Genomic DNA, 24,299 nt, shown 5'->3' with positions numbered 1-24,299 from the left:
CGTAGTTAGGATTCTGGGCTTTCACTGCCGTGGCCCAGGTTCAGTCCTTTAGTGGAAAACTGAGATCCCACAAGCCACACAGCACAGCCAAAAAAACCAAACACACACATGGTGTAATTTTTCATAAGATATTTCACATAATTTTACCCTTTCAGAACTATTGAGGTATTTGTTTAATATTCTGCTTTTACAAGTGATTTTCAAAAGGAGCACAAAGACCTTAGGTTGTAGATCTATTGAAGATAATCCTAAAATAGTATTTTAAAAGAATGCATTACATTTAGAATGCTTTGTAATTTTACATTAATATTTTTTGCATTTTACAACTGACTATAAGATAGCACCATAAATGAAGTAAATTAACTGGTAACAAACAGAAGTTATGTCACCCTTAAGGAAATTCACTGTCTATTACCAGAGAGATGAAGATTTTTAAATATGTTTTAGATTTTTAAATAATATCATTGTGGCTTCTATGGGGAGGATGATTGCGTGGGTGGCAAAAAGTAGAAGCAGAGAGGCCAGTTAGCAGACTTCAGGCACTAGAAGAGTATCTTTAGAAACGGGGATTTAGGATGTGTTTTGGAGACAGGGGACTTGTTGATCAAGTTGCTGTTAGAGAGTGAAGTAAAGAGAACAATCAAGAATGACTGCTAGGTTTCTGGCCTGAGCAACTGGATATTTGGCAATGACTAGGGATAGAACAGTTTTGAGGAGAGATGGTGGAATCAAGAATTACATGCATATTATGCATCTATGTAAAGTAGGAGATTAGATGTTCTTATCAAGAATTTGGAGAAGTTGTCAGATGATGAGGGATAAATATTAAAGAGGGAAAGTGAAGAGAAGTTTCTTCATTATAGAGTATTCAAAGGAGACTCACCTCTCTGACTCTAAAAATGATCTTCCTGTGAGTCTTTCTGTTAACTTTCTAGTTCTTATGCCTGCCACCAATCCTTTAAATAGTGTTGCTTGGCATAGTTCTAATCTATTATTTTTTAGTTAAGACTATATAAAGTCTTGCAGTTATTCAAGAAGGTCTAATGGAAATTCATTAACGGTAAGTTACCAAGAGAAAGAAAAGAAAAAAAAAGACTCATTGGGGCATGTTAGAGACAGAGGCTAGCTCCTAAAAATCGTCCCTTGGGTCCTATCATTCAGAGAAAACAGTGGAGAAAAGCACGTTTCACAATAGCAGCAATTCTTTCATGGTTATGAAAGAAACATAGCAGAGCATTACTACTTTATAGGAATATGCTTGGGGGACACGAGAGATTTTTTTTTTTTTTTTGCGGTACACGGGCCTCTCACTGTTGTGGCCTCTCCCATTGTGGAGCACAGGCTCCGGGCGCGCAGGCTCAGCGGCCATGGCTCACGGGCCCAGCTGCTCCGCGGCATGTGGGATCCTCCCGGACCGGGGCACGAACCCGTGTCCCCTGCATCGGCAGGCGGACTCTCAACCACTGCACCACCAGGGAAGCCCCGACACGAGAGATTTTTAACCTTTTTCAAATGCATTTCAGTAGATATATTGGGACTCTAGGTCAAGGTACCAAAGTAGTTTAAAAAGGAATTGGATGAAGGTGGTCAGAGGTACAAACTTCCAGTTATAAAATAAATAAGTACTAAGGGTGTCATGTACAGCATGATTAATATCATTAACATTGCTGTATGTTATATGTGAAAGTTGTTAGGAGAGCAAATCCTGGGTTCGCAACACAAGGAAAACATTTTTAAATTTTGTATCTTTATGGGATGATGGATGTGGTAAACTTACTGTAATCATTTCATGATGTACTTAAGTTAAATCATTATGTTGTACAACTGAACCTTAAGCAGTGCTGTATGTCAGTTGTATCTCATTAAAACTGGAAGAAAAAAATATGGTGACCAGGAAGACTGTCAATGAAAGAGACTTTTTTTTCCTAGAAAATGTCACATAACTAAGGAAAGTGGAGAAGAGAAAACCTTAGCTCAGAGTAATTTTTACTTTCTGGGACCTAAATGATAATTTTGTTACAGACCTTTTTTTCTTTTTGCCTGCGTTTTTCATACTAGTTGTGTTTAAGCAGCCGTTGTTACAGCTTTGTAGTCTTTGCTCATATTATAATAAAGGAATAGCCAAAATAGATGTCCTAGGTACATATCTTTTCAGCTGCCAGTGCTAGTTGTTCTGTAACATAACCACAGATGCTCATTCTTTTTTATTTATTTGTTTATTTATTTATTTATTTATGTCTGCATTGGCTCTTTGTTGCTGCACGCGGGCTTTCTCTAGTTGCAGTGAGCAGGGGGCTACTCTTCGTTGTGGTGCGTGGGCTTCTCATTACGGTGGCTTCTCTTGTGGTGGAGCATGGGCTCTAGGTGCGTGGGCTTCAGTAGTTGTGGCACATGGGCTCAGTAGTTGTGGCTTGCGGGCTTTAGAACGCAGGCTCAGTGGTTGTGGCACACGGGCTTAGTTGCTCCGCGGCATGTGGGATCTTCCCGGACCTCGAACCTGTGTCCCCTGCATTGGCAGGCGGATTCTTTACCACTGCGCCACCAGGGAAGTCCTGGGATGCTCATTCTTTAAACCAGGTTTATTTCTGACAAAAGAAATTAAAATAACATGAATAAGTTTTAAATATAATGATCATATTATATTAAAGACATTACTTATGGACTTAGTTAAAAGCCCTCTTTGTCTTGCTTAAGGGATCCAATCTGTGGGATCTTAAAATATTAATAGAATCAGTTTTGGGTTTATTTTTATTTTTCCAGGCATGGCTGCCCCAGTGAATAATATATTCCGTTAAGATCCTTAAAAATGTTCCAAATGTGCTTGAAATAGAGGACTACAGTTTTTTGTTTGTTTGTTTTGCGGTATGCGGGCCTCTCACTGTTGTGGCCTCTCCCGTTGCGGAGCACAGGCTCCGGACGCACAGGCTCAGCGGCCATGATTCACAGGCCCAGGCACTCTGCGGCATGTGGGAACTTCCCGGACCGGGGCACGAACCCGTGTCCCCTACTTCGGCAGGCGGACTCTCAACCACTGTGCCACCAGGGAAGCCCAGAGGACTACAATTTTTAAGATTGAGTCTACCTCATTAGTGTTTCTCCAATTTTTTTTTTCCATCACCCTCAGAAGGAATACAATGTACATCACAGTCCTATACATAAATATGTGTTTGTGTGTGCCATGGTAACACTGCACCATGCAACAGTCTTTATTCTTACTATTCACTTATATATGTGTAGTCAGCTTATGTAATGAAGCATTAGAGACATGGTAGGAAGGATTGAACTTTAGACATGGAAGGGCCAGAGAAAAGATGCGCCTTGCCTAAGACCACAGAACTCATTCCTAGGCATTCTGGAGGAAACCAGAAAAAATGAATCTCTTATCCTTAAAATAACATACTGAAGTCATATTTGATATTCAGGTACTCATGAATATGTAGAACATTGCTTTTTAATTGACCCATGAACTGTGTCCATATTTCATTACTTAATATTTAGGCAAGACATAAACCATCTAAAGATTTCTAGTTTATTTGCCCAACCCTTTATAGATAGGGCCACATTCTTTAGCTTTTTTTTTTAATTTGAAAAGTAATACAAGCATATAGTTATTTTAAAAAATAAACAACACAAAGAGTAATTTTCCACATCTCTCAACTTAAGTCATCCCTAATAAATAACCTATTTTGTACCTGTTTTCATTTCAGAACTTGGAGATTATTTCATCAGTTCAGATAGATGCATCCATTTTTATTTGCTGCATCATCTATTCCATTGTTTGAATATACCATAATTTGCTTAAAGATATGTCTGTTGTGCTCATTTGGTTCTTCCCAGTGTCTATTATAAACAATGTTACAATGAATATAAATCTGTAAGCACTTAAGAGCATAGCTTAAAGTAAATTCCTAGGAGAGCTATTGCTAAATCAGGAAGATACCTGCATTTAAAAATTTGACAGCTAGCGTCAGGGTCAAATTTAAATGAACCAAGATCAGTTATGATAACATTCCTCCAGAGAGAAGTTGCTTAATTTCCTTCAGTAGCAACACATTCCAGTATCCAGAGTGAGGCACAAATAAAAGGAAAGCACAATTATCAATGAGAACTTCCCCCTCAAACTTTCTATTTCTGAATTTTATATGTGGTGGTGGTTAATACTTTATTTTTTTCTTTTCTTTTAAATTTATTTATTTACTTATTTTTGGCGGCGCTGGTCTTCACTGCTGCACGCAGGCTTTCTGTAGTTGCAGCAAGCAGGGGCTACTCTTCATTGCCGCACGCGGGCTTCCCATTGCGGTGGCTTCTCTCGTTGCGGAGCACGGGCTCTAGAGTGCAGCCTCATTAGTTGCGGCGCACAGGCTTTGTTGCTCCGCGGCTTGTGGGATCTTCCCGGACCAGGGCTCGAACCCGTGTCCCCTGCATTGGCAGGCGGATTCTTAACCACTGCGCCACCAGAGAAGTCCTAGTGGTTAACACTTTAAAAGGTTTGTTTCCCTTCATAATAATGCTTTAGGGAATACATGTGCCCCCAGCTCTTTTTCCAAAATTTACTACAACTTTTCACTAACAAAGAGGTAAAATCTTGACTCTGAATCCATGTCACAGTGCCACCCACGTTCAATCTGTGGGCCTTCTTGATGTGCAATAGACTATAGTAGCACTGGAACCACCATTACTACCTAATGCTTTCTTCCCTATATTTAAATCTATAATTTTCCTTCTAAAGTGACATATCGGCAAATATTTGTGCAGCTTTTCATAAATATGAGTGCACAAAGTACTACTTAGAGTTACACTGACCACGTTTAAAATTAAGATTCAGAAAAGCTCCGAGAAAATGACAGATAGCCACATTTCCAGCATTTATTTTCTTTGTAGCCATGTACAATTTGAAAACATTTGCTTTTACTATGGACCCTGTTAAAGGAACAGACAATACAGTTACATTTTATTTAGAATGGCTTTACATTGTGGTGATAGCTTTTTGTCTTAATATGTCTTGTATCCTACCTTGTGTTTGTAGAGTGAATTAAGGTCATTATTCAGATGATACATAGTCAGACATTTACATAGACTGAATCTTCAATGCAAATGCTACATAATATTTTTTATCAAATAATAACAAAGGAAAAGAAAAACAGCTATAGATGTTTAATAAGAAAAAACTGGCGTATAGAAAATACCAAAGCAGGTTACAATAGCAGGGTTTAAGCAAATTTTGTTTTTAAAATGTCATGTACATAGAAAAGAGTTTAACATCAGTTTTCTTTGGATAGTGGAACTATAGGTGATTTTAAAATATTTTTCTTTTAAAAGATTTTTTATTTTCCCACAGTGAACATGCATGACCTTGCAATTTAAAAAGCCAATGCTCTTTAAAAAATAATAATAATAATGTATTCCTTCAACTCTTCCTTTTCTATCTCCCCCCCCCACTTTTCCATCAGTTTTCCTTCCTTAATCTTTTGTGTTTTTTTGTTTGTTTGTGTGTTTGCATTCTTCCTTGCTTTTGTCTTTTTGTTTTTCCTGATTATGACAGAGGACTAGTCCTCTTCTCTCTTTAGGTATGTAAATCAAGGAGTGAATTCTCAAGAAGACAAATATGCATTACCACATCTGTGGATTTTCTACCCGTCTCTGCATTTGTTAGCTCTTATTAGGTGGGAGAAGCCAATTACCACCTTTTGAGATGGAGGTAATTTTTCCTTTTATTTTCCAAATCTCATGCAATACTAATGTGACCATGTGAAAAATTTTATTCTCAGCCACTGCTAAAGACTGCGTGGAAAAAAGGAAAGAATGAGGAGGGACAAGGCAGCCATTGACACTGGTTACATTAGGTTTAAAAATAACTATTTTTTCAGTACTATAGAGAAACATATTTGGTGACATGAGTGGATTTTAAGGACAAATTCAGCATGCTATAATCTGTTAATAACTTTTCATCTGTTAGTTGTGTCAGTGTTTTTGAAGCCACTAAGTTTATTACCATTTTTAATGTTTCAGGTGTTCTTGATTCATTCCGAAGAGCTGACCAGTGGAAGAAATAAGAATACTCTTATTTATGAATCACCCCACAGTAGGTCAAAATACACTGTTTGAATTTCTGTTCTGAGCTTCTATGTCTTTTGACAATCTTTTGAAAAGGGTGCCTCGAATAACAGCAGATAATCACCAGGATGGGAGTGAATGACTTGTGGCAGATTCTGGAGCCTGTTAAACAACACGTCCACTTGCACAGTCTTGGTGGGAAAACCATTGCGGTTGATCTGAGTCTCTGGGTATGTGAAGCACAGACAGTCAAAAAAATGATTGGGACGGTCATGAAGCCCCACCTCAGGTAGAGTAAACGTGCTCAGAATATAAATAGATGATTGCGTAAGCAGTGGGTGTCTTGGTTTTGTTTCCACTTCATTTCTTTTGTTGTTGCTGTTTTACATTTTGAGATTTTAAAATGTATCAACGTGTCTCGATCTGCCATCTCCAAATTGATAACACAATTTGTACATCGTACCCTTTGAGCTTCAGACTCGTAATACTTGGCTGCCTATTTAACATATCCGCAAGGATGCTTCGATGACTAAAAGCCAGAAATTTGGGAGCCATTCTCCCCCTGTTTTGTCCTCCACACATCCAGTCCATCAGAAGTCTTGCCAGTTCTACTTCCAGAATATACCCTGCGTTCACAGACTTCTCTCGATGTCCAGAAGCACTGCCTCAGTGGATGCCAATATCTCTTATCTGCCCTGCTGAGATGAAATCTTCGCTAGTTTCCCTCCCTCCTCTCTTGGCCTCCTCCTCCAAACCAGCTTCCACATAGCAATTAGAATAATCATAAATCTTCTTTGCTAAAAGACACACAGTGGTCTCTCAGTCCAGTCTACTTAAAATAAAATCTTAACAAATAAAATGTTATTGCATATAACATTTTTTATATTAATGTTCTTGCCATTATGTCATACTGCTATGTTGACTTCTGCTATCAATATATGATGATTAATGTATTATTAACGTCTATATTTCAGGAACCTATTTTTTCGTATCTCATATTTAACGCTAATGGATGTAAAACTGGTGTTCGTTATGGAAGGGGAACCCCCAAAGCTGAAAGCTGATGTCATAAGTAAGAGGAATCAGATTCGGTATGGACCTTCGACAAAAACATGGTCTCAGAAAACAGGGAGATCACATTTTAACTCAGTCTTAAAGGAGGTGAGCATTCAGATATGATCTAATAATTCTGATTTGAATTATAGAGTATACTTTACTCTGATAAAGTTTTTCGTTCAGTATCCTTAATACTTATTAACTTTACTGTGACTAGAAGGACAGTGTGAATAGAGAAGAGAGTTTAAGTTTTGGAGTGAAACTCACCTGCGTTCAGATTCTGACTAGCCATTAGAAACTCTGAGACAGTGGGCAAGATTTTTAACCTGTCTGCCTCGTTTCGTACTCTGTAAAATAGGATAGTAATACTTTACAGGGGTATGGTAAAAATTAGAGAAAATATATCTAAAACAACCGGTACATAGTCAGGACTTAATATGTAACATTTTATGACATCTTCAGCACTTAAAGAATTCCCAGGATAGAGGTCTCATTAATTCATACTTTACTCACTCAGGATTAATGAGAGTTCATAGACAGAATACGTATTTGGCTTCCTTTAGGGCTTTGTAATTTTAAAAAGTACTCAGTTATATTTTAATATATTTATACATTATAAAATATATATTTTTATAAAAATTTAAAAAGAAGAGAAATCTATAATATGATAAAGTAAGTAAAACAATAGGAAGCTATTATTATCTTGTCTCTCTATTTTTTTATAAATTTATTTCTTTATTTTTAGCTGCGTTGGGTATTCGTTGCTGCGCGGGGGCTTTCTCTAGTTGCTGCGAGCTGGGATTACTCTTCCTTGCAGTGTGTGGGCTTCTCATTGCAGTGGCTTCTCTTGTTGTGGAGCACGAGTTCTAGGCACACGGGCTTCAGTAGTTGTGGCTCGCGGGCTCTAGAGCACAGGCTCATTAGTTGTGGTGCACGGGCTTAGTTGCTCTGTGGCATGTGAGATCTTTCCCGACCAGGGCTCAAACCCGTGTCCCCTGCATTGGCAGGAGGATTCTTAACCACTGCGCCACCAGGGAAGTCCCCTGTCTCTTTTTTAAGGGTATATGTTTTTAAAAATTGCAGTAATCACGCACAAATAATTTTTATCTGGAGTTTTCACTTAACATACCCATGTTTCCCTGTTGCCATATTCTATTCAAAATCATTACCTTAATGATGGTACAACATGTATGAAGGTATGAAATCATTCCCCATGATTGTATATTGTATTGTATACTGTTTGCTTTTTAGTTCTTCTCTATTATACAGGAAATTATGATGAACATTTTTTTGGAAGCATAGCTTTTTCTTGTGATTTTAAGATAAAATTACCCAAAGTGGGATTGATAGACCAAAGTTTTGGAGTGATTTTATAACTCTTGCCAATTACTTTCTACCAGTACAGATATGAAATAGGCAATTTCATTGCACCCACAAGATTATTGGATATTAGGAGGTTTATCTTTGTACTATTTAGTATGGAAAATCGAAGACATTTCTTTGTTTATATAATACGTATAAATACATATAATACATATTTAATATGTATTGTTCTTTTAATGGTGAGGTTAAACATTTAACTTAGTTTTAGTCTCTCTCTGGGTAATGACCATCATATCCTTTCCCCACTTGCCTTTTGAGGTTTTACTTTTTCTTTTGTTCATATTCTTTATATACTAAGGAAGTAAACCTTTTATCATATTGCTTTGAGTTCCTATCCCTGTTTTTCTTTTTAATGTTGTTTAAAATTTTAATTTCTTTTAAAAGGTATTGCATAAATTAAAAAGCATTTTTCTCCAGAAATTCTCTTTTCTATTTTTATGTGATTAAAAATAATAATTTTCAGTTAGTGACTATTCTACCTTAATGACTATCAGTAATTGAAGAAAATATCTGTACTGAATTCTAATTATTTCTTGTGTAATCAGTTCCTGGAAATATCTATGGTTTACATACTTAAAGCATTAAATACCCAGTATAACGCAAAAAGATGTTTATGTTCTTTTGAGAAAATTGCTCTATGCCTATTTCTTTATTTCTCTAATTGTGGTGTTCTTAGGCATTTTGTATTGGTTCAGTGTTGCCTGCCCATTAATCATTATCATATTTTTGTACACTCAGTCACTAAGCCTTACATTCTCCTAATCTACTGCCATTTTTAGTTACAAGCCTGAAAAGCACACATTAGTCCTCCAACACAACCTCCACCCCATGTGATAGAGACTTAGGGTAGAGAAAATTGCAACCAACCTCATCACAAATTCTGTGCTGGTTTTTGAAAAGAGTTGGAACAGAATCTGAAATTACTTTTAAACTCTTGTTGTTTTTTATGAAAGGATACTTTTTATGTATGGGTAAATTAGCAACAACTATGGTGTTGCAGTAAAGCAGCACCTATAACAAAACTGTCTCTCTAAAGTCACCCAGCCAGAGTTCTGAAAAGCACCTTTTTTTTTTGACATAGTACTTTGTCCTTCTGAACCTTGTCCGCCTTGGGCAACATCTGGCAGAGGTTTTTATTACATCATATAGCATGCAAACAATTAGTCAGTTAAAGCAAAAGAGATGATCTTTTTTCTGTCTCTAGAAACTAGGTAAATAGCCTCTTTTCCTCACCATATCCAGTATTCCTCAGTGATAGAATGAGAGTATCACATATGACAAGAAAGAATGCACTAGGCTGTAAAGCTAAACTATAAGCTACTCAGCTGGGTTAAATTCATAACCCCAAGAAAACCGCAAATTGATATAAACATCCTGTACAGACATTTGACTTACTAGGAGCACTCCAACAACGGGCCCCTGTGTGGCTCCCCGTAATGTGAGAGTTTCATCGTATAGGGGAGGTGATAAGAAGTGAACTTTAAGGCCTCAAGCCAAAATTGTGTAATAGCGTCTTCTTTGGAAGAGCTCATATTGGGAGGACCATCATGTGAGAAGGATTGCTGTAGTTTTACAGATGTAAATGTTAATGTGATTAATTATTATTATGTCAAGATATTTCCAGACTCTTGAGATAATAGCATTGAACAAAACAATGAAACTTGCATATTCATTACTTTTAAAAGTACTTTTTAAATTAATTTTTTAATCGAATATAGATTACTTTTTAATTGACATTAAAATTTTTAGCTTTTCCATACAGAAAATTTTAAACGAATACAAAAGTAGCCCATCATCAATCTTTAACAATTATCAACTCTTGACCAATTTTGTTTCATCTATACTCCCACCCACTCCTCTACTCCCACATTTTTTTTTTTAACATCTGTATTGGAGTATAATTGCTTTACAATGGTGTGTTATTTTCTGCTTTATAACAAAGTGAATCAGCTCTACATATACATGTATCCCCATATCTCCTCCCTCTTGCGTCTCCCTCCCACCCTCCCTATCCCACCCCTATAGGTGGTCACAAACCACCGAGCTGATCTCCCTGTGCTATGCGGCTGCTTCCCACTAGCTATCTATTTTACATTTGGTAGTGTATATATGTCCATGCCACTGTCTCACTTGGTCCCAGCTTGCCCTTCCCCCTCCCCGTGTCCTGAAGTCCATCCTCTACGTCTGCGTCTTTATTTCTGTCCTGCCCCTAGGTTCTTCAGAACCGTTTCTTTTTTTTAGATTCCATATATATATGTTAGCATGCAGTGTTTGTTTTTCTCTTTCTGACTTACTTCACTCTGTATGACAGTCTCTAGGTCCATCCACTTTACTACAAATAACTCAATTTCGTTTCTTTTTATGGCTGAGTAATATTCCATTGTATATATGTGCCACATCTTCTTGATACATTCATCTATCATTGGACACTTAGGTTGCTTCCATGTCCTGGCTAATGTAAATAGAGCTGCAATGAACATTGTGGTACATGACTCTTTTTGAATTATGGTTTTCTCAGGGTATATGCCCAGTAGTGGGATTGCTGGGTTGTATGGTAGTTCTATTCTTTAAGGAACCTCCATACTGTTCTCCATATTGGCTGTGTCAATTTACATTCCCACCAACAGTGCAAGAGGGTTCCCTTTTCACCACACCCTCTCCAGCATTTATTGTTTGTAGATTTTTTGATGATGGCCATTCTGACTGGTGTGAGATGATACCTCATTATAGTTTTTGTTTGTTTGTTTGTTTGTTTGCGGTACGCGGGCCTCTCACTGCTGTGGCCTCTCCCATTGCGGAGCACAGGCTCCGGACGCGGAGGCTCAGCGGCCATGGCTCACGGGCCCAGCCGCTCCGCGGCATGTGGGATCTTCCCAGACCGGGGCACGAACCCGTGTCCCCTGCGTCGGCAGGCAGACTCTCAACCACTGCGCCACCAGGGAAGCTCCTCATTATAGTTTTGATTTGCATTTCTCTAATGATTAGTGATGTTAAGCATCCTTTCATGTGTTTGTTGGCAATCTGTATATCTTCTTTGGAGAAATGTCTATTTAGGTCTTCTGCCCATTTTTGGATTGGATTATTTGTTTTTTTCATGAGCTGCATGAGCTGCTTGCAAATTTTGGAGATGAATCCTTTGTCAGCTGCTTCGTTTGCAAATATTTTCTCCCTTTCTGAGGGTTGTCTTTTCGTCTTGTTTTTGGTTTCCTTTGCTGTGCAAAAGCTTTTAAGTTTCATTAGGTCCCATTTGTTTAATTTTGTTTTTATTTCCATTTCTCTAGGAGGTCCTCCATTATTCTGAAGCAAATCCCAGACATAATATTGTTTTAGTATTTCAGTACCTTTCTCTAAAAGATAGGGGCTCTTAAAAAATAAAAACATAACCACAATATAATTTTTATTATTGCATCTAAAAGTTGAATACTAATACTTTGCCATTAAGTATTCAGTGCTCAAGTTTCCAGTTGTTTCTTAAATGTAATAAGTTTTAAAACACCTAAATAGCTACTATTAATATTTGTGATATAGAAGTAAGTCAAACACTGAAAAAAGCAGCAATACAAATGTTCTTATATTTGTTGCACCTACTTTGTCTTTTCAGTGTCTTGACATGCTGGAATGCTTAGGAATTCCCTGGGTCCAGGCTGCTGGAGAAGCTGAAGCCATGTGTGCTTACCTCAATGCCAGTGGTTACGTAGATGGCTGCCTCACCAACGACGGCGATGCTTTCCTTTATGGGGCCCAAACTGTTTATAGAAATTTCACCATGAATACCAAGGTATTTTTTCTTTCTCTTTTTCAGCATTTGTTTTACACACTACTTTTTTTAAAGGGATTAATTCTTGGCACTTAGCAATCGCTAAGTAATATGTTTACTGTTACTAAAAATATCAGTGCCACATAGTTCATTCTCTTTGAAATGTGGATTTCTCTCCTAAGGGCTTGACTTGTTTCACAAGGTTTAATTCTAAATCAGTTTCAACTATATATTATCAAATTGCATACACTATGTATTGCCTTGACCCAGAATTTGCACTTTTAGTAAGCCTCAAAAACACCTCCAAATATGCAAGGAGAGATATACAAGGATGTTAACTGCAGCATTGTCACTAATTACAAAAATTTGGCAAACACCCAAATGCCCATTGATAGAGAATGGCTAAATACAGCCACAGTTCTCATGGAGGGAGGTAATACATGGGACATTTTGGTTGTAATTATTCAAGGTTGGGCGAGGGAGACTATGGACCTTTGGTGGATTAGAGCCAGGGAGACTAAACCTCTTGCCAAAAAAATTCTGGTATCTTTCTGAAAATGCTCCCAGTATTTCCATTGAGAAACACTGCCTTAGAGTCCATCTAATGTAAGCAATCATTAAAAAGGTATGTATTATTGATATTAAAGATATCCAGTTATATTAGTGGGCAAGAAATATTGCAAAATAGTATTTTTATATAATCCTATTTTTACTTAAAAATAGAGTAATAAATATTTGTATGTATGTGTCAAAGAACATGTCTCTTAGAAGGATATGCCTGATGCTGTTAATGATAGTTAACTTCTGATGATGTAATTACAATAATATACAATTTCTATAATATACATTTTACAGTGCTTAATTGTACAAGATGAAAATCTACTTTTGTAGACACCAGAAAACAATAAAGAGGAAAAAATGACTACTATAGTTAATTTTTTAAAGCCATTTTTGAAACTATGACTTTATTTCCAGATATTGAAGTGTTAGATTTTATGAAGATTCTGGTGATCAGGATAATTTTAAACTTTTAGGAATAAACATTTAGAGACAGCTTTGACAAATTATTTTTTATAATGTTGTTTTTGTTTAGTTTTTTGAAGATGAAACTGAATCTGTTCTTTCTTCTAGGACCCACATGTTGACTGTTATACAATGTCATACATCAAGAGTAAACTAGGTTTGGATAGAAATGCTCTGGTTGGGCTAGCAATACTACTTGGCTGTGATTATCTTCCAAAGGTATACTGAAATTGCCATATTTATTTACTATTCATAATGGGGTTTTTTTGATACCTTACATGCTGCATAAATATGAATACAATATCATTTTATATAATTAAGAACCTAATTTAGAATATAGGTGTAATAAACTATTCAGTAACTAAAATAATCAGCATTTCAAGTGGCATTAAACAGCTTGCTCATCATGATACTGAATGTTATAAATGAGAATAGAATCATAACTAGTACCACAGCTTAAATCTCAGTAAACCATTCCTCTAAGAGATACACATTGACGTTTGACTATCCTTTTAGAGAAATGTAGGAATTACTCTTTCCTTGTCTTGTGCCAATATTAGTTTCTATCACTGTTGTCTGAGTTTTACATCTCCATTTTAGCTATTTGTGCACATGCTCAGTGTTATTGTTACTGTTGCTACGCAACATGATTGTTGGGTTAAGCCATTCATCCTTCCATGCCTCTTAGCATTGCATTGAGTTTTGCTCATGAAAACCTTTTATTTTATATCTTAAGATACACAACATAGGGCTTCCCTGGTGGCGCAGTGGTTGAGAGTCCGCCTGCCGATGCAGGGGACACGGGTTCGTGCCCCGGTCCAGGAAGATCCCACATGCCGGGGAGCGGCTGGGCCCGTGAGCCATGGCCGCTGAGCCTGTGCGTCCAGAGCCTGTGCTCCACAGCTGGAGAGGCCACAACAGTGAGAGGCCCGCGTACCGAAAAAAAAAACAAAAAAAAACAAGAACAAAAAAAAAAGAGATACACAGTATAGTTCTCTGTAACAGGTATAATAGGTGAGGGATGAATTAAAATTACCGTGATAACCACATTCATAAATATGATGTTTAAATATATAAAATGACTTGTATTGTAGCTCCTACTATTTTTATATAGTCCTGTTATTATGTCCCTGCTGATCATCTTTGTATCCTTACTAAACCCCTCATTATACTATAGACTCTATCCCCAAGAGAAGTCTAAAGAAGGATGACATATAATTTTTTTTTACTAGAGCTTGGGAGAGGAAAAAATAGTAGGATAGTAAAATTATTAACTCTAATTTCTAATCTGTGTCACCAGTGACCAAATAGAGAAATCAACAATTTTTTTTAACTAGTAAAAAAAGAAAACAGGAGGAAAAGAACTGTTAAACAACATAGAAAATAATTATTATAGTTCTCATTCTGAAATAGATTTGTTTCCCATATGTAATTGTATCATAATTAAAGTCTAAAAACAGCTCAGTGTTGAATATAAGAAAAACTTTGCAAACTTGAACTCACAGAAACCAATTTTAGCTGCAGTGGTATTACACACTAGCCTTACCTATTTTGATTTTTTGTTTCTTTGCAGCCAAAACTGCTATCTATTTATATCATTGTACTTATTGATCTTTAAGACTCTACTATCATGATTTGCTTAAAAAAATTTAATATATAACTAAATGCTAATACATGAAGGGTGACATACAAAATATCCAGCAACTGTTTTACTAAAGACATAGGCTGTAGAGATGGAAAATGCTTCTGGATACCCTCTGTTGTGCTATGTGTTACCCTTTTAGCTGAATCCTGAGTGTAGGTGGGTTGGAAAGGGAATTCATTTTAAGGGGGAGACCCCTTTGCTGGCAGGCGCTCAGGGTACATGGGCATTGGCTATTTACTAACAAGTTTAGAAGTATTTTAACACTGGTATGTCTCTCCTGATGCATATCGGCTAAAGAACAGCCTTGCTTACAAAGACATATTAATAAACTGTTATAGGAACTGGAAGACTCAGTGTAAACCAGAAATTGTCATGTGAATATACATTTATTTATATATTTTTTGTGTAGGAAACTTAATGCTTATTTTAATTTTCTTAAGTTATTAATTTCAAGAGTTAACTTGGAATTCTCCTTTGTTCTCTTTGGTTGTTTGGATCTTTAAATATTATATGTTCATATAATCAAATGAACATGCCTTTTCCTGATTACAAATATAACAGAAAGTTAGGTCAAATTAAAATACTATCAGAATAATTAACATAGAAAATGAAAGCCCTCTAAAATTCTGTTCCTCCCTCTCCTAAAATAAACAGTCAGTGGTTTTTTTGTTTGCATAAGTTAACAATATAATTGTTATTTAACTTACAAACCTAAATCATACTGTATGCTATTCTGCAATTTTCATTTTACACGTAACAATGTGTCTTGCACACAGTTACCTCATTCTTTGAGCTACACAATCTTACATTGAATGGACATCTCACCCTTCATTTATCTATTCCCTAGTGATTAACGTTTGAACTTCTTTTCCCACTTTCTGAAAGGGAGTCCCTGGAGTTGGAAAAGAGCAAGCATTAAAACTTATAAAGATTTTGAAAGGACAAAGTTTACTTCAGAGGTAACTAAACATTACTTTTTCTTGTGACATTAGTCTTTTATTCTTGTTGAACTTAATAGTGAATACAAAAAGTATTGTGCTTTCCAAAAAAAGGTTTTGTATTTTTGAGATCATCTGTATTTTTATTTAAAATCAGTTATTTTATTTATTCAGAAGTTTTCCAAAGAAAGCTGAAAAGTATATGTCCTAAGCCATATTTTGTTTTTTTCAATATTATTAGCTCATTACAAACACAAGTAGTAAGATATCAAATGCGTTTATTTATAACCATGGGCATTTGCCACAGGTTATTTTAGACCATTTCATCAACAAATAAAGATAAACTAACATTAAATTAATTTTATATTTTAAATTACTTTTTATATAAATACTTTGATACTATATTTTTCTATAAATGAAATGTCTGACATGTTGCAAATATTTAATAACACTTGATCAAAAATTTTTCTTGACTGCCCTTTGTTCTATAGCCACAAATTTAGTAATACGTTAATTCTAATGAATTAACTGTACAATCTGAGGATTCAAGACAGGATACAGAGTATATTAAAGTTTACAAACTGTGCTATTTAGTTTTGAAAGCATGTCAGTTATATTTACTTGATGAGGGCAAAGTTTTATAAAAATTAATATTTATGATGATAAAGTATAGAATGAATAAAAAGGAAAGGAACTAGGACTCTGGGAGACTTAAAATAGTCCTTGCCTCCAGTAGTTATGAGATAGTGAGTACATGAAAGGAAACATTAAGTGGTAGAAATGAAGAAGGGGTGACCATGAGAAAGATTTCAAATAGCCATGCTCTTTCTTTTAGTGCTTCTCTTTCAGCTGTAAAGCTACTGATAGATCTAAGACTTTAATAAACTCCTTATTAACATCAGTGATGACTCTTTTGCAAAGCAAAAAAGCAAAGGTATACTTTGGCTTGGGGGTGAGTTAAGGAATCATTTGGGAATTGTGAAGAATAAAATAAAAAAGGAAAAGCAAGCAAATGTGGCACCTGGCTAACTACAAATCATTCTTATTGAGACAGTTTCAGCAAATATGTACTTTTGGCAACATTTTATAAAATGTTTGCCTTCACGCTTGAAAATAATGAGATTACATTTTGTTATAATTATCTGTCATTCCAATTTTTATTAATTTAGACTAAACTTGCCCCTAGTTATTTTTAATTTTTTATGTTTTTATGTCCCCAGACTGGGACAGCAACTTTACCGCCAAAGGAAAAATAAGTAGGCAGGTGGAAAGGAACAGAATAGCCTGATATTTGAGAACATGGCATTTTGGTGACCTTATTATTTCTTTATTTTTTTAATACCATTTTCTTTTAAAGGTTTAATCAGTGGAATGAAAAATTTTGTTACTCTAATTCACAACCAGCAGTTGTTAGCAAACTGGCTCATTGCTCTGTATGTTCCCATCCAGGTAAGCAGACATAGGGAATGATATCTCTAGGATATTATTGTCTGATACCTACGTTTTCATCTCTGTTCTTATAGTACTTTTTACATACCTACCTTCCTTACCAGATTGGGAACCCTCAGTGTCAGGAGTTGTGTCACATACACACAGTAGGCACTTGATAAATATTTATTGAATGAAATAACGTGATGTAAATGATAAATATAGGATATGTGCAGTTTCGAACTATGTTATCAGATTACTTTGATCCTAAAATTATGTTTTCAATATAGAAATCCATTTTAAGGAAAAAAATTGTACTGATAAATCTTAGGGAAAAATGGAAGTGAAATCATTTGCTTATGTATCAGTGATTTATATTCATATATTTAAAGAATTCTTAACTGTCCTATAGTGCATTTTTATTGTGTGTGAAGATAGTGACTTAAAACTAATTTCTAATACATGTTCACTGTTAAGTAGCTTGGACCCTGTTCATTAGTCTTGATAAAAATATGATGTCCCTGACATGTATGTCCCTGACATGTACTGGGTTAAAAAGGCCTTTTGCTCTCAGGAGAGGTTAAGAGATCATGTTAGCTCATCTTTTAAAAGAAATTCTGCTTTATCTATTTGTCTTAATATGTTTTCATTAGCCTTTTAAAATGATAGATGAAACCATGGAAGAGATCAATGTTTTTATAGATAAAATGCCATTCTGTAGTTTTTTTGGTACCTTATAAATGACGATTTAGGTCATATCAGTTATGTAGGTTCTTTGTGTTCTCAAAAGTGTTGAAGGTAGTCATGCTTTCCTTTTACTGGGCACTAGGACCCCACACCCAGGCCACAATCAGAATTTATGTTCCAAGCATAGTTTAAAAATAGCTATATAGTAACTGAGAGCTAGCCACTAGCAGAGGTAATTAACTGCTCTATTCTTTTCATATTCTTATTAAAGAAACCATTTCATGAATTATTCTATTAACTAAATAATGTTTTACTAATAATGTCCGTTTTTCTTGTATGTAGCTACCACATACACCACAGTTTTCCATTTGAGATTATTATAAATGTATAATTTCATATTACAAATTAACACTTTCAGACAGAAGGGTAATTTACAGAAAAAAAATAGTGTCATGTGATAGTAATAGCTAAAGATCTACTTTATCGTAAGAATTATTATTGTGTTCATTACTCTATTGGGCCTAAATGTATTGAAACCCTTCTATATGCTAGGCATTCTGCTAGGCAGTGTTTGTTTTTGAAAATTTGGTTAAGGGCAAAAAAAAAAAATGTACATAGAAGGTAACTCTAAAAAGCAGTGAAAGTCATACTTTTTGTGTCTCCATGAAGGTTCACCTAAGGATCATGAACGTAATGGATGCAAATTATGTAAAACTGATCGATATTGTGAGCCACATGATTATGAATACTGTTGTCCTTGTGAGTGGCACCGAACAGAACACGAGAGACAACTAAATGCAGTGGAAAACAGTATTAGGAAGTAAGTTTTTTGTGCTCATTGTTTCCTGATGTGGCCTATTTATACACCTGTGGTTGAATTATTTCCGCATAACTTTCCCCCATGTAGGTTAATAACGTTTCACAAAATCCTTTTCTAGATTTTGTTCAAAAATTAGGCTATCTTAGAAGATAGTAATTTAATAATGTTTCATCGAGAAGCTTGATGACTAGGATACTATACAAGGACACTTTCCATTAAATGAGAAGAGATTAAATGGATGATTTTAGAGTCTATCTAAAATTGCCTGATTGTATTAATAACATGTATATAACTTATTTTCAGGAAAGCTTGCAGTTGTCAGGGATTCCCATTCCATGAGGTAATGAGTAATAATTCAACCGTGTGTTTATCTCAGAAGCTTTTTTTAAAAGTTTGACATGTCAGTTGCTATTCTCTGTTCTCTTGCTAGGTTATTCAAGAATTCCTTTTGAACAAGGATAAATTGGTGATGGCAATCAGGTACCAAAGACCTGATTTATTATTGTTTCAGGTATCTGAAAATAAACTCTTATTTTACAGTGTGGAGTTGGATACTAGGAAGATAAGAAGGGGTAATCACTTTGACTGAACTGAGAGGAGTTTGAAATAGATGGCTCTTGAGTACACATGTGTTTTTCAGCATTTATATCTAATCTTCATTCCTTTGCCACACAGTAACTATACTTTGCAGCCCATAAGACAAATCACAATTATGCTGTTCTTTACAAGACACCTTAAAGACCATGTACAGATGTATTGTATTCAGGGATATGTTGGGGGAGAGATGCTAATAACCAGAGAATGTAAAGATCTATATTGTTATTGTATATTATTATGGAAGACAGTATATTGTTATGGAAGACAGTATAGTTTACAAGTGCATTGGGATTTGTAATCAGTGACCTAAATTTAAATTTGGACAGTCCGTCACTTACCATGTGACCCTGGATATGTGTTTTCCTCAAAATAGAAATAATATTACTTATCCTGTGAAGTCACTATGCAGATTAAATGAGATTATTTATATTAACCCCTACTATAGTAGCTAAAGAAACAGAGTGGCTCAATAAATTGTAACTACTTGTTGCTTGGCTCTACCAACAACAGTAGTAATAATGGCAACCAACATTCATTGAACATTTAAAATTTGCTGTTATATTTACCACATTACATGTAATCTTCCCTAACTTTATAATGTGTGTGCCGGATTATATTTTACAGAGGGAAAACCTGAGGCTAAAAGAGGTTAAGTTATTTACCCAAATCTAGGAAATATTCTGGCCTTCACACCCAGAACCCTCACGCTTACATCATTGTGCCATATTGCCTCCTTAGGAGGCTCACTGTTCTTTCTGGGAATATTCTCGTTGATACAACTTTAACTAATGTTATCTCTTAAGGAAAAGATAATATCACCCTGAGAGTGCTGTTTGTCTCCAAGAGATAACAAGGTCTTGTTTTATTTTTATTATATTTACAGAGATTTGCTCTTGAAAAAATGGAGTGGCCCAGTCACTATGCATGTGAGAAATTGTTGGTACTGTTGACCCACTATGACATGATAGAAAGAAAGCTCGGTACAAGGAACTCTAATCAACTACAGCCACTTCGGTAATATAAAGAATTGTATGAATAAGTCCCTGTGTTTTCATTGGAATATCTTATCTAAAATATTCTTCTTAGTATCTTCAATAGTGGGATATATATCTCTTTGTTTTATAAAAATGGAGGAAAGGTCTACTGGAATATTAAAAGCTTATTCAGGGCTTACAGTCAAGATAACATAGTAAGTTCATGCTCTGACACACTTCTCTGCCTCAAACATATAGTAATAATAGACTATTAAAAGAAATAAATATAAAAAGATATAGATTAACTAGATAATTATTTCCGTGGACCAGAAAGGGGACAGAAATGTAAAGTGAATGGAGGGACTGAAACTGAGAATTGGTGGCTCTCAGTGAAGGGTATATGATTATTTATTGTACTCTTCTTGAAACTTTTCAAAATAAAAAGTTTGGGGGAAAGTATTAAAGAAAAAAGATAAGCTACAAAGGAGTGACAGTCTGCTAGCATACATCTTTCACGACAATAGTAGATTCCAGAAGATGATGGAGTAATATTTCAAAGCTTTGACTAAAAATAATTGGCAACCCAGACATCATTAAAATTATTCACTGGTTGGCAAGGCATTTTCAGACATATGAAGACTAAGAGTTTTCCATTCACAGACCCTCATCAAAAGCACTGTTAAAGGATGACTTCAGCAAGAAGGAAAATGAACTCAGGGGGAAGATGTGGATAACAACTAACAGTGGCCAGCATACAAACTGATAAAACATGTTTAGCTAATTTAATAAATGGAATGGAAAAAATTTGTATATAAATATCTTAATAATGCTTGATGGTCAGTATATGATGATGATAATAAACTAAAACTCCCAAAGTATGCATGTAAACAGTTAAGGGAAACCACTAAAACATTAGAAATACAATCTCTGTCTTTAAAACCAATACATAAAATAAGAAAGTAAAACTATCAAACCGGAAGAATACAGGAAGGTGAAAGGTGGAAATAGCATAGAAAATCTTAATAACCAAAAACACAAAATAAGATGTATGAATGAATCCAACTGTATCAGTAATCATAATAAATGTAAGTAGATTAAGCTCATTATTAAAAGACATTATATCAGATGAGTAAACAAAATTCAACAGTAGTCTGCTTTATAGGTCATGTGCAAAATAAGACTATGTTAAGTTTGAAAATAAAGAGATTTAAAAGATTTAACCAGGCAAATATTTACCAAAGTGATGTAGCAAAATTAACAGAAGCAAAAAAGACTTTAAAACAAAAATCATTATTATGGAAAAGAGGAACACTGAATAATAAGAGGAAAACTCTACTGATGAGATCTAACAATTATAAACTCTCTCTTTTAAATAACAAGTCAAAGGAATAGCCATACAATAATTCTTAAAACATTTTTAGAATATTAGTAAAACAATAAAAATTAATGGGAATTGAATTATTCAATCTATAAATTGAAAATTTCCAAATAACTCATGCAATTAAACCTCATTAGTGAGTTTTTTTTTTTTCAGAATTGTTAAAAACCGAATCAGAAATGGAGTTCGTTGCTTTGAAATAGAATGGGAAAAGCCTGGTATGTATACACTTTAAGCAGAATTTATAACATTTGGTCATGTATGTTTAGCAAATATCATATACGTAGGTAAAACATATGTATGTATATAAAAAATAAAGATGAAAATATATCACATACACCAAGGATTAATTTCATAGTTTACCTGTGCTATGTAAACAGCCGTTGACTAATAGTAAATATTTAAAACTTAAGTAATTTTATTCCAGTGTCTTAAACTGATATTTCTTTTGTAATTAATGTTTACGAAAACAATATGGAAATAGTTTTGATTTATATTTCTCAAGAAAATACTGCTACAAATGGTCTAGTCATTGGATTTCATTGTATAGCTGGGTCTAAAGAAACCAGGGCTGCTGAAAAGCACCTAGGGGTGCTCTTCCTCTCCTTTCTTTACTCTGTTTAGTTTTCATGGGAATTTTTTTTTTTTTTTTGGCTGAGTTAGGTCTTTGTTGCTGCGTGCAGGCTTTCTCTAGTTGTGTCGAGCGGGGGCTACTCTTCGTTGTGGTGCATGGGCTTCGCATTGCGGTGGCTTCTCTTGTTGCGGAGCACTGGCTCTAGGCATGCGGGCTTCAGTAGTTGAGGCTTGCGGGCTCTAGAGTGCAGGCTCAGTAGTTGTGGTGCACGGGCTTAGTTGCTCCACAGCATGTGGGATCTTCCCGGACCAGGGATTGAACCCGTGTCCCCTGCATTGGCAGGCGGATTCTTAACCACTGCGCCACCAGGGAAGCCCTTCATGGGGATTTATAATGGTCAGATTACTCTTCTCTTCTACAGGCAGAAATACAGTGAACTCTGAATTAGCTCCAAAACTGAAGGCAAGGAAAGCACAGATCATTTAAAGTGGAAAATAATACCAAATTAATTTATATTTGGCTTTGAAATTAGATTGTATAATTACATGTGAATGAGTGAGAGAACAGATTTGAAATGAAATGAAAGTTGTAAGTAACTTTGAAGAATTAAGTGATAAAGAATTAGATAAGTCGTTCTAAGCAATAATCGGAAAATAGCTAAAGAATTTTGAAAACTGTTTAGGAACAGATCCACCAACTGTAGTAGATTTTCAGGAAAGACAACGGCATTAACCCAGTTTGGCAGTGTGTCTCCTTTGTTAAGAACTGAGGATTGGGTGCCCACTTTCACTTATCCTTGTAGGAGTCATCCCCTAAGGGAAAAAATGTACCCCACGCTACTTTAACTAAGAACTAATTCTAAGTTCACTTGTTTCCATTGTTTCTACTTTAAACTCATCAAGGAATAGTTTCATTATAGTTTGGCTTCTTATGGAGTTTTCCCCTCATATAAGATAAATACAAGAATCTAGTCTACTATTTACATATCTTATTGTAAGTTTACATATAAGCATTCTCATTTTCACTTATCAGGTGCTTGTGAGTCCAGTAAGCCCGGGTGTGTCCTCAAGAGATTGATAACCTTTGAAACAACAATCTGGAAAATAGTGATAGTTTTGATGACCATTTCAATTCTGTCCTTTTCAGAAGCTACCACTAAAGAAAGCCAATGTTAAAGTTTTAGGAAATTGTTTCCATTCTTTATCTGAAATTTTACACTTATTATATGAAATTAAAGCAAACTAGCCTTATCTAAATAAAGTTTCCTAGTCTCTAAGCTGCTCCTACCATCTCTGAAGCAAGAGAAATTTAAAGTTCTAATTTAAAAGGAACCTCTTTTCAGCTCTTCCCAGGTGGAATAAAATCACTTCTGTACTAGTATCAACAGATTATTAGAATAGCGGTGTTATAAAGCAAGATTTGCATCAATTATCCATTTGTGAATGACCTAGTTGACTTGGTAAACTGAAGTTACCTGGAAAAATGTAATATTTCAAATCTGTAATTAAAGCTGTTTTATTGTATTTTTAATCCTTCAGAACATTACTCTATAGAAGATAAACCTGGACAATTGGTTTTACAAACAATAGAAGAAGAATCATTGTTTGAAGCAGCTTATCCTGAGATTGTTGCTGTTTATCAAAAACAAAAGTCAGAAATTAAAGGCAAGAAACAAAAAAGTAAGTATCACATTTGATAACTATTTAGGCTACACACAAATATTACAAAAGAGCGACCTGTCTTATTTGAATCTATCTTGTCCAGATTTTGCTGAAAGTTCTGTAAAATCAAGAGTAAGGATTGTACTTTTTGTTCTTTGTCTCGACACAGTTTGCTTTAAAATCTAAAAGCCAAGAATAGACCATTCTGCTCTGAGTCTGCTAACTTAACTGACTGTTAGTAATTATAATAACCACTTATTGAGCAACTAGTATATATAACATATTTTGGATTATAAATACATTTTCTTTATTTCCCAGAACTCA

General features: G+C 35.2%; 1 protein-coding gene and 1 long non-coding RNA gene across 2 annotated transcripts in view; one reads left to right on the top strand and one right to left on the bottom strand.

Annotated features, from left to right (window-relative positions):
* The window catches only part of GEN1 (GEN1 Holliday junction 5' flap endonuclease), a 30,144-nt gene that overhangs the window by 2,846 nt on the left and 2,999 nt on the right, over nucleotides 1–24,299 (top strand). The window contains exons 2-13 of the mRNA XM_033437413.2: nucleotides 6,151–6,343; nucleotides 7,029–7,215; nucleotides 12,095–12,271; nucleotides 13,382–13,492; nucleotides 15,804–15,877; nucleotides 17,214–17,305; nucleotides 18,641–18,791; nucleotides 19,095–19,131; nucleotides 19,222–19,302; nucleotides 20,272–20,402; nucleotides 21,897–21,958; nucleotides 23,853–23,993. Coding sequence (XP_033293304.1) covers nucleotides 6,183–6,343; nucleotides 7,029–7,215; nucleotides 12,095–12,271; nucleotides 13,382–13,492; nucleotides 15,804–15,877; nucleotides 17,214–17,305; nucleotides 18,641–18,791; nucleotides 19,095–19,131; nucleotides 19,222–19,302; nucleotides 20,272–20,402; nucleotides 21,897–21,958; nucleotides 23,853–23,993 — 1,405 coding nt within the window. The 5' untranslated portion in view covers nucleotides 6,151–6,182. The remainder of the gene's footprint in view (nucleotides 1–6,150; nucleotides 6,344–7,028; nucleotides 7,216–12,094; nucleotides 12,272–13,381; nucleotides 13,493–15,803; nucleotides 15,878–17,213; nucleotides 17,306–18,640; nucleotides 18,792–19,094; nucleotides 19,132–19,221; nucleotides 19,303–20,271; nucleotides 20,403–21,896; nucleotides 21,959–23,852; nucleotides 23,994–24,299) is intronic.
* LOC117203249 (uncharacterized) overlaps nucleotides 1,500–24,299 on the bottom strand; it is a 58,506-nt gene continuing 35,706 nt past the window's right edge. Inside the window, exon 3 of the long non-coding RNA XR_004485940.2 lies at nucleotides 1,500–2,585. This is a non-coding gene — a long non-coding RNA (uncharacterized LOC117203249). The remainder of the gene's footprint in view (nucleotides 2,586–24,299) is intronic.

The sequence above is a fragment of the Orcinus orca genome, chromosome 13, assembly GCF_937001465.1.
Source record: "Orcinus orca chromosome 13, mOrcOrc1.1, whole genome shotgun sequence".
Taxonomy (NCBI): Eukaryota; Metazoa; Chordata; class Mammalia; order Artiodactyla; family Delphinidae; genus Orcinus; species Orcinus orca.
This window is presented reverse-complemented; position numbering and strand designations above follow the sequence as displayed.